The 16,725-nt window shown below is 44.6% G+C and overlaps 1 protein-coding gene across 6 annotated transcripts in view; it reads left to right on the forward strand.

Moving 5' to 3' along the window:
- LRRK1 (leucine rich repeat kinase 1) overlaps positions 1–16,725 on the forward strand; it is a 118,326-nt gene that overhangs the window by 34,715 nt on the left and 66,886 nt on the right. For 5 of the 6 annotated variants that reach the window (XM_039844120.1, XM_039844115.1, XM_039844119.1 and 2 more), the window contains 2 exons: positions 4,855–5,018; positions 14,335–14,506. In XM_039844120.1, the coding sequence (XP_039700054.1) occupies positions 4,855–5,018; positions 14,335–14,506 (336 nt within the window). The remainder of the gene's footprint in view (positions 1–4,854; positions 5,019–14,334; positions 14,507–16,725) is intronic. The other variant, XM_039844121.1, reaches the window with a different exon arrangement.

Genomic DNA, 16,725 nt, shown 5'->3' on the forward strand with positions numbered 1-16,725 from the left:
ATAAATAACTGAATAATTACAAATAGTATAAATACATTCCCCTGCTTTAAGTTTAAATCAGAGGTCACAGTTCTCAAATACAAAACTGTAGTATTTTGGCAAAAAAAAAATTAGAAAATTACTATAAAAGTAAAAATTTGCCTCTAAGAAGAGGTGTCTGATGGTGGGGAGGAGGGGGTTCTGCCTTTTACATGATATATTTCTGGATTATTTAATTTTCTTTCAATGAGGATGTGTTCTTTTATTCGTTGTATAATCCCTTTAAAGTTTTAAAGAAGAAAAATATTTTCTAATCCTATCAGTAATTCCTTCCCAGCCCATCCTTAACACGTATCATTAGCATTTTGATCTTTTTTTCTTTCAATTAAAATATATGGAATATATTTTACATATATATTCTTTTTATAATTTCAGGAAATTAAATAAAGTTGGCAGGTTAAATTAAGTGCATATTCGTTGACTGACATTTTCTCATAGTGTCCATCCGACAATTTGATTAGACCAGACCCGTCAGCTCTTGGGATCAGCAGCAATGGACATAACATTGTCCATGCGACTTAAGAAAATCAGATTCAAAACTGAAAACGCCACCACAGTGAAAACATAATGATAGAACTGAGAGTCTTGATTTTTTATGATGTCACTTACTCCCCTTTCATTCCATGATCTAAAAATCAAGTTAAAATAAAATCACCTTTGTCATTTCAGATGCACCCTGTATCCTAGGTTCTACCTTCTCGATGTCACTTAACTTGGCCTTAAAGGTTAACCGTTTTTATTAACATTCCTAACGTGAATGGAAAAGGTGATTTTACATCTGCTCCGGCGTGCACACACACGCACACATGTGTGGGCACACATGCATGCACACACGCATGCACACACACGCTTGTCTTCTATGAACATGAGGGAGAGACTTGTTTAATTCTGAAAGGTGACCAATGACATAATTAAGTGTCCCTCCTGATGGATGACGCTGCCCTTGATTCCGCCTCCTTCTCGCCCCTGCCGGCAGCTTTTCTCCCTTCGGCCCGCTCTCAGATGTCCCAGGGTCTCTGATTGTAAATAATTAATGGAGACCATTACGTGTGATGGGAAGGAAAGCCACCTTATTCACATCTACAACCACTGACACACGAAGCTCTTTTCCGATTTCTCTTTCCAAAAATACACAGGAAAAAAAGGAAAAAAAAACAACGACAACAAAAACAAAAAAAAACAAAACAAAAACCAATAATCTCCATGCAGGCGCAGTGATCTTGCGCTGGTGTTTTCGGCAACGACGCCAATTGTACATGATACGCATCCACGTACGTGGATTCCTCCAACGCGTGCTTTGGCACGGCGAAGGTCATGGCTTGCAGTGAGCTGCGACAGCATCAGGGCCTTTACTGCAAGCAGCTTCTCCGCCTTTCTATAGAGCAGGAATCTTCTGTGCTGGTGGCGGACCTCGCTCAGTATGACGTATGGCAGGCCCTGAGTTCAGGGTGATTAATCGATTGACTTCTCCCAACGGTATTGTTACGAACAATTTCGAACATACAATAAAGCCGAAAAACCCGAGCCGTGCGCACTCATCCACCCCCCTGCCTAGTGTTCACTATTAACATTTTCTGAAATTTCTCGCTCACATTTCTCTCCGTCTATCCATTCCTCCATCCGTCCGTAGACCCATCATTTTGAATGCATTTCAGAATAAGTCAGAAACACCTGTACCCTTCACCCTCAAATATTTCAGCAGTCATATTACTCGATAGTGTTTACAGGTTTTTTAGGTAAAATTCACGTAAAGGAAAAAGTACATGTCTTCATTGGACCGTTTGATACGTTTTGAAATAACACTAGTATGATGGAGACACCGTCAAGAAATGGAGCCCTCACCCAGACATGTCTCACGCCTCCTGGTCAACCTGATGCCTGTCCCTTCCAAGAACGACTCACCGTTCCTTTTTTTTTTCACCCATAGATTAGAATCATTTTGTGCAATCACTAAGCATCATGCTTCCGGATTTCGGCCCGTTATTTCCTGGATCAGTAATTTATTTTTCCTTATTGACAAGTTGTAACTAAACCACAAACCTAGTTTACCCATGCTTTTGACGGACACCTGCACTATTTATAGTTTGGAAATACTATGAATCATGCTGCTGTGCACATTCTCGGATAATCTTTTAGACATATTTCTCTTGGGTGAATATCTAAGAATAGAACTGTGGGTCATAGAGTAGGTGGATGTTTAGCTTTATAAGAAACCACCAGACTTGTTTGCAAAGTGGTCATTACTATTTTACACTTGAACCAATAAGGCATCAGTGTTCTGGTTGCTCCATATCCTTCTTGAGTCTTTTCAAATTGTAGTGATTCTGGTGGGAGTGTAGTGGTGTCTGTTGGTATTTTTAATTCGCACTTCCGTGGTGACTAATGGTGTTGAGTTCTTTAAATATCTTCCACTAGTCCTATCTTTGCCCATTTTTAATTGGATCGTTTGTCCTTTATTATTGAGTTATAGATACCATGCCTTTTTTGGATATGTGTTTTGCAAATATTTTCTTCTAGTGTGCAACTTGCCTATTTTTTTAAATGGTAGGCCAATCTTTCGATGAGCAGAATTTAAAGTTCTGGTGAAGTCTACTTAGCAAGTTTTCCCTTTATGGTGTTGCTTTCTGTGTCCTAAGAAACCTTTACTTACTCTCAAGTCATGAAGAAATTCTCCTATTTTTTTTCTAGAAGCTCTATAGTCTTAACCTTTATGTTTTGATCCATGGTCCATCTCAAATTAATTTCTGTGTGTGGTAAGAAATAGGGTTCGGGTTTCTTTATACTCGATGGATGGCCGGTTGTTCCAACACCATTGGCTAAAGTGACTTTGCTTTTCTCATTGTATTGCTTCGATGCCGTTGTCATCAATTGGATGTATAAGTATGAGCCTGTTTCTCAACTCTTGCCTATTCCATGGGTCTATCTATCTATACCAGTATCGCACTGTCTTGATTACTATAGCTTCATAGTAATACTGTGCATCTTCCAATTCTCTTATTTTTCCAGATTGCTTTGGGTATTCTAAGTTCTTTGAATTTTCATACAAATTTCAGAATCAGATCGTCAATTTCTATTCTTTTTTTAAAAAAACAAAACAAACAAAAAAAAAACCTCTTAGAATTGTGGCCGGGAGTCCATTGTATCTAAGATGAAACTGGGGAGAACCGACATCAATGTTGATTTCGCTCATCCATGAACATGGGCTATCTCTCCCTTTACATAGGTCTGGTTTAATTTCTCTCAGCCGCGTTTTAGAGTTTTCAGGATAAAGCTCTTGTCTATCTTCTGTTAAATATATTTCTAAGCATGTAATTTTTATGCTATCGTAAATAAAGGATTTTTTAAAATTTTCTACCTAGCGGCAGCTATGATGTGATTTGCTTTTGTGATGTGAATACCTGGAAGCCAACCTCTCAGCGTTTTCCTTTAAAAACAAAAAAAAAAACAAAAAAACGCTGCCATTTGAGACAACATGGGTAGATCTTGAGAGTACCATGCTAAGTGAAAAAAATCTGACAGAAAAAGTCAAGAATCATATGATTTCACTCATATGTGGGATATAAAACTAAAAGTAACAAACAGACATGACAAACAGAGACTCATGGACACAGACAGTAGATTAGTGGTTACCAGCAGGAAGGGGTGGGGGATGGGGGAGGTAGTTAGGAGTAAAGGGAAGTCAAATATTTGGCGACGGAAGGAAATTTAACTTTGGGCGGTGAACCCACAATGCAATATACATATGATTATTAAATCGTATACTCAAAACCAATTTGATTTTATTAACCAGTGTCGCTCCAATAATTTTAATTTTTTGAGAAGCTTGATTTATTCATCCTTTCAAAGAGGCAGTTGAGATGGGATGAGTTCGGCCTCAGCCTGAGAGCTAGGAGACCAAACTTCAGCCCCCATTTGGCTCCTACTGGTTGTTTAAACTCGGTCAAAAATAGTCGAATTCTCTCTCTATTTCTGCCGTCACTAAACACAATGAGAATCTAACTCATCATTTTTGCAGTCTTTTCTGTAATATCTATAGATATTAACTCTAGTTTAATAATACATTTGCCACTCTGGTAGAAGCCTTGAATTTTCTACCCAGAAAAATGTACACACACACACACGTACTCACACACAGATAGTTCTGTGTGCAAATTTAGCATGTGCAGGAAACCTCTGAAGCCTGTTTGCAGCCCTTCGGGGTCCACGGACCTCCTAACCATGAACCCCTGTTCTAAGCGGGAGCTTCATGAGGGGAAGGACTGACTTCCTTCCCTTCTGTGCCTTCGGCACCCAGCACGGGATCGAGTGAGTCTAAATCCCATGCCCTCTGTGGGGTTTTCTGGGGGTGTATAGATGTCCACACCCCCAGGATGTGACCTGTCTTTGTTCCCCCACCAAAGACTATGTCCCCATGAGGAACACAGCAGAGGGACAATTCGGCTGGACCTCCGGCTTTCTCACCAAAGCCCCTGCGTCTCTGTCGCTGTCAGTGAGGTCAGCCTGGCAGTTCTTGTCAGGCAGCGTGCTGGGCCCGCTCCAGGTGACAGTCCTGCTTCAGAATCCCCCCAGGGTGCGCTCTGCTGCCCGATGTCCTTGCGGTCAGCCAGACTTCAGCGCCAGCCCCACGGAGGAAGTACCTCCAGCCGGGGGCAGGTGCCAGCGTCTGCCGGGCTTGGTGACATCGACAGCCCATCAGGGCGACGACTCCCTCTTCCTAAAGCCTCAGGTTTATGTCATGTGCTCTTCTTTCTGACAATTCACACGAGCAGCGCCAGCAACGGTGGTGACACTGTGTGTGTGCTTCTGTCTGCCCAGGTGCCAGGGACATGGGCAGCAAACTGTCCACGCCAGGCAGTGACCCCACAGCACAGTGCCCTGGGACAGAAGACATTCACACCGCATACAAGCGGGGAGACACCAGCAGGGCCCGGCACCTGCTCAGAGAGGCTTGTGACGAGAGCGCGTCTCAGCTGGAAAAGGTAAGGTCAGAGCCGACCCATCCGGCCAGGACTGGGCACTGGGGATGGATGCATGCTTGTCATTCACGTTTCCTGTTTGTCGTCATAGCAATCGTAATGGGGATTTTTATTATGTTCCGGAAAGGCCTTGTTTCCCATTTAAACATACAGGTGCCAGTCGTTTCTGGTCGACTTCTCAACCTGTCATCACCTAAGGTCCCCACCACTCCCACCTTCCCAGACGATAAGCGAGGGGTAACTGACATGTGAGAATGAAATGCCAGTCTGAAGGTTTAATCTACAGTCCTCTTTTATACCTTTTCTCCATGATAAAAATAGCACGTGCTCAAAAAATGAAATTTAGAAACACATAAAAGTAGGGGAAAAAAGAAGGAGAAAATAAGAATAATTCTAATAAATTCCGACGATCCCCCTAAGAGTTTTCGTGCGTTTTCTTCCAGCCCGCTGATCTGAGTGTACCTCGGGCGCCAGTGCTGTTTCTCATTTACATACGGTCATATCGTGGGTGTGGTTTTGCATAATGAGTTTGCTCACCTAATAGAATATCAACAATTTTCTGTATGAGCATAAATTCCTTCTATGCATCTCCTTCAGAGGTCGCATGGTATTCCATCTGGTAGAGAGACCGTAACGTACCCGACTGTTCCGTTTGGTTGGCTATTTGGGTTATTTCTAATTTTTTACTAATATAAATGATACCGTATTGAATGTTTTTGCCTAATCCTTTTTCTTACTGTTAAGGTATCTTGGCAAGAGTTCACAACAGGAGTTGTGAATGTGGGTATAAACATTTTTAAAGTTTTAAAACACATGCCAATCTTCTCTAAAAGCTGGTAGAGATCAACCCTGTGACCCCCCAACAACTGGAGAGGACCGCCGCCACGTCTTGTCCTTGGGGAGGAGGGCCTCTTGTCGGCTGTCATCCTGGAAGCATTCATGATGTTTTATTTGCCTTACTTTTAATGGCATAGGTTTAACAGGTCTCCATTTAGCTAGTAGTTAGAAATCATGCAATTCTTAAACCTGCAGTCTGCTCTCAAGAGTTCAAGGGTCTTTTGAGATGAGGGGACAAATACGACGTGCTTGGGAATTATTGAGGGACGGGGGCGGCATTTTGTATTCCTCCAATTATGAATTCACAGAGGATATGGCTAAGGGCCATCTTTCCGTACAGAGCCAGGCTGCACACATAGCAGGTCAGAGCCATGGGCCCCTTGGGTGGGCATCTGGTGGCCTCCCATAGGGAGGACTGGTGCTCCGCAGACGGAGCCTGACACGCCCACGTGAGGAGAGTCGGGATATGCTTGTGCATTCGTGGCTTGGCCCACCACACACTCGTTAGCAGGGCTGCCTTATGTGAACTGGGTTATTATTTTTAAAAATCTCATCTGGTTGGACTTTGAGAAGATGTTGAAGGATGGATAAATCTGTGTTTTCGTAAAAATGTAAAACTTTAGTCCCAAAAGCATACCGTAAATAAGAGTAGAAGATTCATGACAAACTGAGTAGGAATATGGCTGTCGTTCTTAACTGACAAATAATTGTCCTTATTTCAAATCAATATGAAATGACGATATTTTTAAAGGACGACAGGATATGGACAAGAGCAAAGTAAGCCTACAGAAAATGGAATAGAGGAGTTTATAAAAATAAGAGCAGAACTAGAAAACAAAATGTAGAAGTCGAGTAGACCAACGAAATGAAAATTTGGTCCTTTGAAAAGACTAGAAAAATTTAAAAGCTCTCTGGGGAGAATGGTCGATAAAAAAGACAAGAAATAAACTGATCAAGAATATGAAAAATGCCGTCAGTACAGATATTTAAAAAATGATAATAAGAGAAAGTTTTATGGACAACTTTATGGCAAAATACTCGAACATTTAGATGAAATGGACAGACCAAAAAAATTCAACTTCCCAAAACTAAAAAAAAAAAAAAAAAAATAGAAGTAGAAGTTATGAATCATCCTATAACCATGAAGGAAATAAACTAATAATTTAAAACCTTCTGACAAAGTTCTAGATTCACATGGTTTCACTGGTACGTTCTACAAAATACTGTACTCACTCAACCAGAGACTAGAGAAAGCGGGTGCACACCCCAGTTCCTTCGATGAGGCCAGCACTACCCGCTACCAAAGCAGACAGAAACAGGACCGTGAATGAAAATGACAAAGCCTGTGACTAGGTGCACGTGCGCACACACACGCGCACGCACACACACACACACACACACACACACACACACACCCCGTCACAGAAATTCAAATACGCAGTACACATATGCAAAGTTATTCAACTTTGTTAATACTTCTAGAAAAGCAAAAAAATGAAACAGCATTTTTTAACTTTTCAAACTAAACAGTAGCTAAACAGTAGCAAAGATACGGGAAATCACGGATTATTTAATATTGTAGAAATGTGAATTTATGCAGCCTTTTTGGAAGGCAATTTGTTGTCATCAGAATTTTAAATTTCTTCCTCTTTTTTAAAATAATTTTTTTTTAATTTTTCAAATACAGTTGACATATGATATTGTATTAGTTTCAGGTGTATAGCACCTAAATTTCCAAAGTGATCACCCTGATAAATCCAGTACCCATCCGACACTGTACATAGTCATTACAATATTATTGACTATATCTCTTTTGCTATACTTTACACCCCATGACTATTTTGTAGCTGCCAATTTGTATTTCTGAATCCCTTCCCCTCTTAAATCATCCCCTCAACCTCCTTATTACCATCTTGCAACCATCAAAATGTTCTCCGTATCTATGAGTTTGTTTCTGTTTTGTTTGTTCATTTATTTTGTTTTTTTAGATTTCACATATAAGTGAAATCATATGACTTTTGTTTTTCTCTGACTTTTTTTCACTCAACATAATACTCTCGAGGTCCATCCATGTTGTTGCAGATGGCAAGACTTGATTCTTTTTTAAATTTTTCTTATGGCCGGGTCATATTCCATTGCATATATGTACCACATTTTTATCCATCCACCTATTGATGGACACTTAGGTTACTTCTACATCTTGGCTATTGTAAATAATGATGCAAGGAATATATGGGTGCACGTGTCTTTTCAAATCAGTATTTTGGGTTTCTTCAGGTAATTCTGGGTCCTTCTTTGTCTCTTGTGATAGCCTTTGTTTTAAAGTCTGTTTTGTCTGTTTGTTTCCATTTTCAAGAAATATTTTTTCTAGCCCTATACTTTCAGTTTGTGTGTGTCTTTCAATCAGAAGTGAGTCTCTTGCAGGCGGCATATATAAGGGGCTTTTTTTCTTATCTACTCAGCTACCTTATAGCTTTTGATTGGCGTGTTTAATCCATTTACATCTAAAGTCGATAGATATATAGTTATTTCCATTTTAATATTCATATTTTGTTTCTCTTTTCTTCTTCTTCTTAAAGAAATCCCTCCAACATTTCCTGTAATACTGGCTTGATGGTGATGAACTCCTTTAGCTTTTCCTTGTCTGAGCAGCTCTTTATCTGACCTTCGATTCTAAATGATAGCTTTGCTAGGTAGAGTACTCTTGGTTGTAGGTCCTCACTTTTTATCACTTTGAATATTTCGTGCCAATTCCTTCTGGCTGCAAAGCTGTTGAGAAATCAGCTGATGGTCTTATGGGAGCTCCCTTGTAGGTAACAAATTGCTTTTCTCTTGCTGCTTTTAAGATTTTCTCTTTGTCTTTAACCTCTGGCATTTTAATTAGGATAAGTCTTGGTGTGGGTCTCTTTGAGTTCATCTTGTTTGGGACTCTCTGATTTCCTGGGCTTGTACATCTATTTCCCTCACCAGGTTAGAGAGGTTTTCCATCATTATTTCTTCAAATAGGTTTTCAATTCCTTGCTCTCTCTTCATCTTCTGGTACCCCTGTGTTGTGAACATTAGTATACTTGATGTTGTCTCAGGGGTCCCTAAACTATTATCGTTTTTTTTTTTGGATTCTTTTTTCTTATTGCTGTTCTGATTGGGTGTTTTTTGCTACCTTATCTTCTAAATTGTAGATTCACCCCTCTGCTTCATCTAATGTTGATTCCTCCTAAGGTATTCTTATTTTCAGTTATCATATTCTTCATTTCTGACTGGTTGTTTTTTACGTTTTCTATCTCCATTTTTACATTTCCTATCTTGTTGTTGAAGTTCTCACTGAGATCACTGAGCATTCATACAAGTGTTTTGAACTCTGCGTTGGGTAGGTTACTTGTCTCCATTTTGTTTAACTACTTTTTCATTCTCTTCTTTCATTTGGGACATGTTTCTTTGTCTCCCCATTTTGGCTGCCTCCCCGTGTTTGTTTCTATGTATTAGGTAGGGCCGCTGTGTCTCCTGGTCTTAGTAGAATGCCTTTATGTAGTAGGCATCCTGTGGAGCCCAGTGACACAGTCTCCCTGGTCACCTAAGCCAGATTCTCCAGGTGTGTCCTTTGCGTGGGTTGTGTGTGCTCTCCTGTTATAGTCGAGCCTTAATCGCTTTTGCACGTCAATGGGAGGGACTAATCCTCAGGTTGATTGGATGTGAGGAGCAGTCGTGCAGGGGCCAATTCTACAGAGCAGGCTTCGCTTTAGCAGGTCTCTGGTGCCTGCCCAGTCTGCCCTTTGGGTGTGTCATTTGCGGAGGTGGTTGGGTGGTGCCCTAGTGTGGTCTGAGCTGGCTACTGGGTGTGTTAGTTCCGGGGCCTTTGGGAGGGGCTCCCGTGCAGGCCAAGGTCAGCCGCTGCTTGTGCCCTGCCTGGGGCCACTTGGTATGAGCTACAAAGTGATCCGCGGATGGTTGCCACATATGTTGGGCTAGTAGGTGCCTAGGAGAGGTTAAGTTGCAAACTGAGGCTGGCTGCTACTAGTCCCGGGCTTGGGGCTGCCCAGCAAGAGGAATGAGTCATGCCGAGGCCAGATGCTACTTGTATGGGGTTTGTGAACCTTTGAGAGACTTTAGGAAATTCCATAGCATAAGCCAAGACAGGCCATTTATGTGGAAAAGCCAGAGGAAGCAGCTTGGGTGGGCCCACACCTTGGGAGGGGCGGGGTCTCAGGGAATCACCTGGGCGGGGCAAGCGGAGTCAGCCAGGTTGATAGAGATTCAGATGTGGCACCCACTTGTGTCTGCATGCTGGGAGTGGGGAAGGGCTCAACAAAGAGACAGTAGTTTTTATTAGCACTTCTGTCTAAGAGAAAACTGCCCCTCCAGCCCTCACCCTGAAGCCAGACAACTTGGTCACTCCCCGTGTGTCCCTGATGCCTTTCAAGCTGCTATCCCAGTGCTGGAGCTCAGAGCAAGCAAGTCCATCAGCAGTAAGTCCATGCAGGCCCTTTAAGAGAAACACCTGGAACTCCAGCCTCCCTCTGTGTCACTCAGCCACCATCCCTGCTGGTTTTCACAGTTTCTAGAAGTTGTAGAGACTCGTCTTCCTGGCACTAGAACCCTGGCCTGGCGAGCCCGGTGTGGGGCTGGGACCCCTTGCTCCTCCAGGGGGGACCTCCGCAGCTGAGACATCTCTCTGGATTCTCAACCACCACACGCAGGTGTGGGAGAGCCTATTCCCCAGTCTCCGCCCCTCCTGTGAGTCTCGAGGTGTCCTTAGTTGCAGGACTTCTGTTCAGCCAGACTGCAGGCAGTTCACAGTGATGGTTGTTCTGCAGTTCAATTGTAATTTTGAAATGGTCATGGGAGGAGGCTAGCACAGTGTTTCTCCATCTTAACCAGGATTTATTTTTTTATTTGACACAGCAAAACTACTACTAGGAACTTACCCCTACAGATTTATTTGAAAAATACATCGCGGTTGCGTTTACAACAGCAGAACCTTGGAAACTGCCTCCCTGCTAGACGATATAGTCTATGTGATTTCAATTCTTTAAAATTTTTGAAGTTTGTTTTACAACCTAGGTTTGGTCTATCCTGATATATGTTCCGTGGACACATGAAAAGAACGCACTCTGCTTTTGTTGGATAGAGTGTGTTTTGTGAACGTCAGTTAGATCCTGTTGGTTGATGGTGGCCTCGAGCTCTCCTGTGTCCTCGCCGATATTTCGTCGAGTTGTTATGTCAGTTATCGAGAGGGAGTGTTGACGTCTCCGACTCTATTGGGGATTTATGTAGTTCTTCTCTGAGTTGTACCATTTTCTGCCCACATATTTCGTAGCTCTTTCCCTGGGTGCATCCCCATTTAAAAGCAAGCAGTCCACTCAGAAAATGTATGAAACGATTAAAGAAATATTTTGTGGAAGAGTATGTACAGATGGCAAATAAGCCCATGAAAAGAAGTTTCACATCATTCTTTATTCAGGAAATTCAAATTAAGGTCACAGTGACATGTCACTGCACGTCTATTAGGACAGCTAAAATAAAAGAAAATAGTGATAATACGAAATTCTGATGAGAATTATCTCAAGGGAAATGCTCTCATACGTGACCGGTGAGAATATGGACTGTTCCAGCCTCTCAGGATATAGTTCAGCAGTTTCTTAAATAACTAAAAATACACTTACATTATGACCCAGCAATTTCTCTCCTGAACATTTATCCTAGAGAAATGAAAACTTCTGTGCACACAAAAATTTGCATATGACTGTTCACAGCACCAAAACTGGATTCAACCCAAATGCGAATAGGTGACTGGTTAAACTTACCTTGGGACGCCACTAAGCAATCAAGAGGCAATATTAAATTCCCAACGACCCAGAGGCATCTCAAGGGCATTATGCTGAGTGCAGGGCTGGGGAACCAATCTCAAAGGGTCATATTCTGTATGATCCCATTTACATAACATACAATGACAAAGTTACAGAGATGGAAGAGAGATTAGCGGTTGTCCAGTGTTAGGGCTGGTGGAGGAGGGAAAAGCGAACGCGATTATGAAGGAGTAAGTCGAGAGCGAGCTCCGCCGTGATGGGGTAGTTCTGTGTTTTGAATGTGGTGGTGGTTACACAAATCCACACGTGTGACGAAATGACATACTATATACACGCGTCATACTGACGTCGAATTACTGGTCTTGGTCTTGAACTACAGTTAGGTAAGATGTTCCCTTTGGGGAAAACTGAAGGGAACGTAAATCCTCGCAGTCCTGTCTTTGCAAGTTCCTGTGAATCTCTAATGACGTCAGAGCACAAATTCCAAGAGAGCGAAGTACGATTCTACATTTACGATGTTTAAAAATGGGCAAAAATGCATCTGTGATGTTCGAAGTCAAGAGTGGTTACTCTCAGTAGGGCAGTGTGTCAAGGGGGCAGGTGGGGGCTTCTGGGCACAGGTAACCTGTTTCTTGGTCTAGGTGCTTATTGCATAGGTGTGTTCATGAAACTGAACATGTGATTTTTGAACTTTTCCCTGTGTTTGTTACATGCTAATAAAAAGTTGTAATGAATGAAATGGGGGAGGGGGGTGTTCGGGTTCCTGTGGGATTCCCCACGGAAGGCTGTGTGAGAGAGGTTTCCCCTGCAGAGGGGGCCAGGAGGCAGATGCACGGAGGGAAGCATCCTCCTTACTGCTTTATACTCATCAGGCATTTGAATTAAAATCAGTGCATACTATAGAGCCTGTGTGCTGTCTCTAGCCAATGACCTTGCTGGCCCTGCACTTGCCTCTTGGCCTTGGGCTGTCTCCTGTGACATCGCCTCCTACGTTGCGAGGATAGGGTCTTTCAGCCTCTAACTGGCCAGAGTTGAGACAGCTGTCACTGTATGCGGTGCATCATTTCATCAGTCCCCGTGGCTTTTCTGGATTTCCTGGAATAGGGGGGCCGCAGGGCCCCTCCCTGGGCAGAGTGGCTGGCCAGTGGTGTTTCTTGACTGCATGACTCTACTATCCTCCAAATAAGATCAGTCCCTTCGACTATCCCTTACCATACCTGTCATATCACCAGTCCATTCTCTCCACTTATAGAACCCAAGCCTCTCTCCAAGTCCTAGATTCCCTAGCAAGTCACGGGTGGAAAGGCGAGAGCATGAGATTTGGAGCTAGAGAGACTCCTAGTCCATCCTGGATCGTTCTGCTGACGATAAAGTCCTTACCCACGGGCTGGCCTTCGATTCCTCGCCCACAGATGTGAGACGCAGACACAGATACCTTCCTGCTTCCAGGATTAAGGGTGACCATGGGACCCATCCCTGACCATCTCACCCTAAAGCGGTTTCCTAAGACACTTGTTTTCTAAACTAGTCAGCAAGCTAAATATGCTTGCTCGTGTCCATTTTATGCAAATTCGTGACTCGAAGTGAATCATAAACTCATGGAGACCAGAAATCACACTTGGTATCCTCGGCGCTCAGCCCGGCGCCTTGCACGCAGTAGGTCCTCGGTAAATGTTGGCATCATACCGACTGCCTCTTTCCAGCCCGAGTTCTGCATCTGCCTCCGTGGACGGTGCTGAAGCTCAAGTTCAAAGAGGCCTTAAAGTTGCAGTAATACAATCGAACACTGCAGCTCCCACCCAGCACCCGTCTGAGCATCCAGGGAGCCTGTGAAAAAATCGAGGCCATATCTCCTATCAGTCTATGACAGCCACTTACCAGCTGCGTGACCTCGGACAACTTACAAAGTCTCACTGAACCTGCATGTCCTAGCTCACGTGTTACCATGCTTCCGATCCCACAGAGCCTTCGCACACCTGAATGGCTGGAACATGCAGCAGCTCGGGCTCAGGTCAGCTCACCCGATCCTTTCCCTCCGGGCCACCAAGCTAAGAGTCCCACTGCATGTTGCCGAAAGATCTTCGTCCCTGGTTTCGGGCCTGTGGAGTCTCCTCATCTGTCATATTCCGTTCATGAATAACTTGCAGGCTGGTCCTTCAGAGACCCCGGATGCCCCTTCTTCCTGAGGCTCAGACAACACGTGTCAGATGGGGATTGAGCTCCGGCTGTGTGCCAGGTGGGGGCACTCTCACCGTCCCCGTCCTCGTGCAGCTTATGCTTGGGAGCAGCTCTGTCCCAAAGAAATAAAATGCCAGCCACATTGATAATATCAAATTTTCTAGGAGTCACATTAAAAACTAAACAGAAAGAGATGAGGTTTCAATAATCTATTTCACTTAGCCCAAATACATTAAAGATCATTTCAACTTGTAATCAATATAAAAATAATTGATAAGATACTTTACCGTTTTTCGTGCTACGTCTTTGAAATCGAAAGTGATTTTTACACCTTCACCACCTCTCGCTTTGCACAGGCCACATTTCAAGTCCCCAACATGTGGCTGGTGGTGTCATCCCGGACAGCAAGTCTCCATCACGAGCATCACGAGTTGGTTGTCTTGGCGACGCCCAGCAGGCTCGTCTCACTGAGGTCTCGTTCCTGTTCTGTTTTTCTCCAGGGCCAGCTTCTGAGCATCTCGGCCGCCTACGGGGACCTGGAGACCGTCCGGTACCTTCTCACCAAGAGACAGGTACGGCTGTCGACAGAGCCCACCGATGACAACCCAGCCGTGGTGGCAGCGCTCTTTGGGCACACGGACGTCGTGCAGGAATTACTCGAGTCTCTGCCAGGTAAACCCAAGGGTGAGAGCTCTTCACCGCCTCTCAGGGGCCCACCTTTGTCCTAGGAATCAGGCATTTGGGGGGGCCGCACCCCAAAATGTATTGCTTCACACGTCTGCCAATCACGAGCTCCACTGGCAACACCACACCCCACATACCGCTCCCTCTCACTCCCAGGGTACATCCAAAAAATTATGGACCTATGTGTTTTTTCAATTAGTAGACTTTAACCTTTTAAAACAGTTTTAGCTTTTCAGAAAAATTGATGGGAAATACAGAGAATCCCCATACCCCACCCCCACCAACAGTTTCTCTTTTGTGCGAATGTGGTGCATTCGTTACAACTGATGAAACAATTATTGACATCGATACATTATTACTAACTAAATAAAGTCCATAGTTTACGGTTATGTATTCTATGGGTTTTGACAGATGCACAATGACGTGTATCCACCATTACTGTATCGTATGTATCACACAGAACAAGAACCATATCACTGCCCTAAAAATTCTCTGTGTTCCACATATTCATCCCTCCCTCCCCCCAACCTCTGGCAACCACCGATCTTTTTACTGTCTTCATAGTTTTGCCTTTTTCCAGAACGACTTACAGTTGGACTCACACAGTGTGCAGGCTTTTCAGACTGACTCTTTCCACCTGGCAATATTCATTTAAAAGGTTCCTCCATATCTTTTCATGGCTCGAGAGCTCGTTTCTTTTGGTCATTCATTACTACGACATTGTCTGGAGGCTGCTCTTTTTGGTAACGTGTGATGTTGCTTTTTTAGTAACAAGGAATGTTTTTCTCTTGGTAGATGCAAGGTGCCCTTTCATTTCCGTGGTGGCCTCAGATCGGCAATGCCATACGAGTCAGGCATCGCTGCAGCTATAGGCTGAGGCATGGCCTTGGCGGTGGTCTTCGAGAATTAGGATTTTGCTTGGGTGCTGGGCGGGCTTCACAAGTGCGAGACAGTGTAGCGACACCGGGCCCCGAATTTAGAAGGTCTCCTCATTTGGTTTAATGCTCTGCAGTCACCATCTTGAAATTTTTAATAATTTCTAAACATGGGAGCCCAGAAATTATGTAGCAGTCCTGTTGGAGGTGTCTGACACTGTGCTTTGAAGTCGATTTGCACTCAGAGTTGGTTGTGAGCCGGTGCCCCCCTCTTGTCTGGGGGAGAGAATGAGGTTATGGACAGAAATCAGGACAGTGTTTCAGGGCTAATGGATGCAGACTGGGTCAGCAAGACACAGGAGGGGAGGGGGACTCCCTCTCTGCAGGATCCCCGAGGGTAGCTCCATTCCAGCCCGAGAGTCTACACCAGCTCACTCACACACCTGACCGCACAGCCTACACTTACGGAGCATTTGCAAAGTACTGGCCACTCTACAGTACTTCACAGACTCGGAGACTTGTAAAAGGTGGTCCAAGCCCCTTAGTGGCTCCTGGGCGAGCAGGGGAAGTCAAGGCAGAAAGGAGTGACCCTGGGCAGCGTAATCACGCCGAGGCGGGAGTATTCACACAGTGGTCGGTGAGCACTCACCAGGGAACGGGCTCGTCTGCGTGCAAGACGGGGTCCTCAAGGGGAGCGGACACGTGAGCCGGGCTTTGCAGGGTGAATAGGAGTTTTCTTGGGAGATGTTCGCTTTTGCAGAGCAGGGAACTTGGCTGGACCCGGGCACGGTTTTTGGCCGCTCCCAGGGTCATCCCATCATTAACTCAACTCAGGACAGTTGCTGAAGACCGAAAGAGCCCAGGGCGTCACACTGGACCCTGGGGGAAGTGCAAAGCTGGGCAGACAGTGTGCACCCCCTGGGAATTTGCAAACCGTAGGGGGAGGCAGCCATGGTCCGGAGTAAGGTAAGAGCACACACTACGGACGAGGCAGCCGGAGACCGGGGGACGGGGAGGGAAGAGGAGGAGCGCGGAGATGCCCGAGGCGGGCACGCCGTCGTGTCATCACGAGCATCCTTCCGAGTCCGCCGTTGCGGAGTTCTCGCTCTCGGCAGCTGAGCAGCGGTGACGAGAGGGAGGAGGACGAAGGGCAGAGCCTAAGGGGGACCCTCTCTGAGTCTCGTGGGCTTGGGTCTCAGAGGGCTTCGTGGGGTCGAGAGAGCACCCCTTGGCTTTAGCTAAAGCAAGGACCAAGTCCTGACTTGGCCATTTACCAACTGCGGGACCTTCAGGGAGCCCCCGAATGTCTCGGAGCTTTAGTTTCTTTGTATT

The sequence above is a fragment of the Pteropus medius genome, unplaced genomic scaffold (genome assembly GCF_902729225.1).
Source record: "Pteropus medius unplaced genomic scaffold, Ma_sr-lr_union100, whole genome shotgun sequence".
In the NCBI taxonomy this organism is placed as follows: Eukaryota; Metazoa; Chordata; class Mammalia; order Chiroptera; family Pteropodidae; genus Pteropus; species Pteropus medius.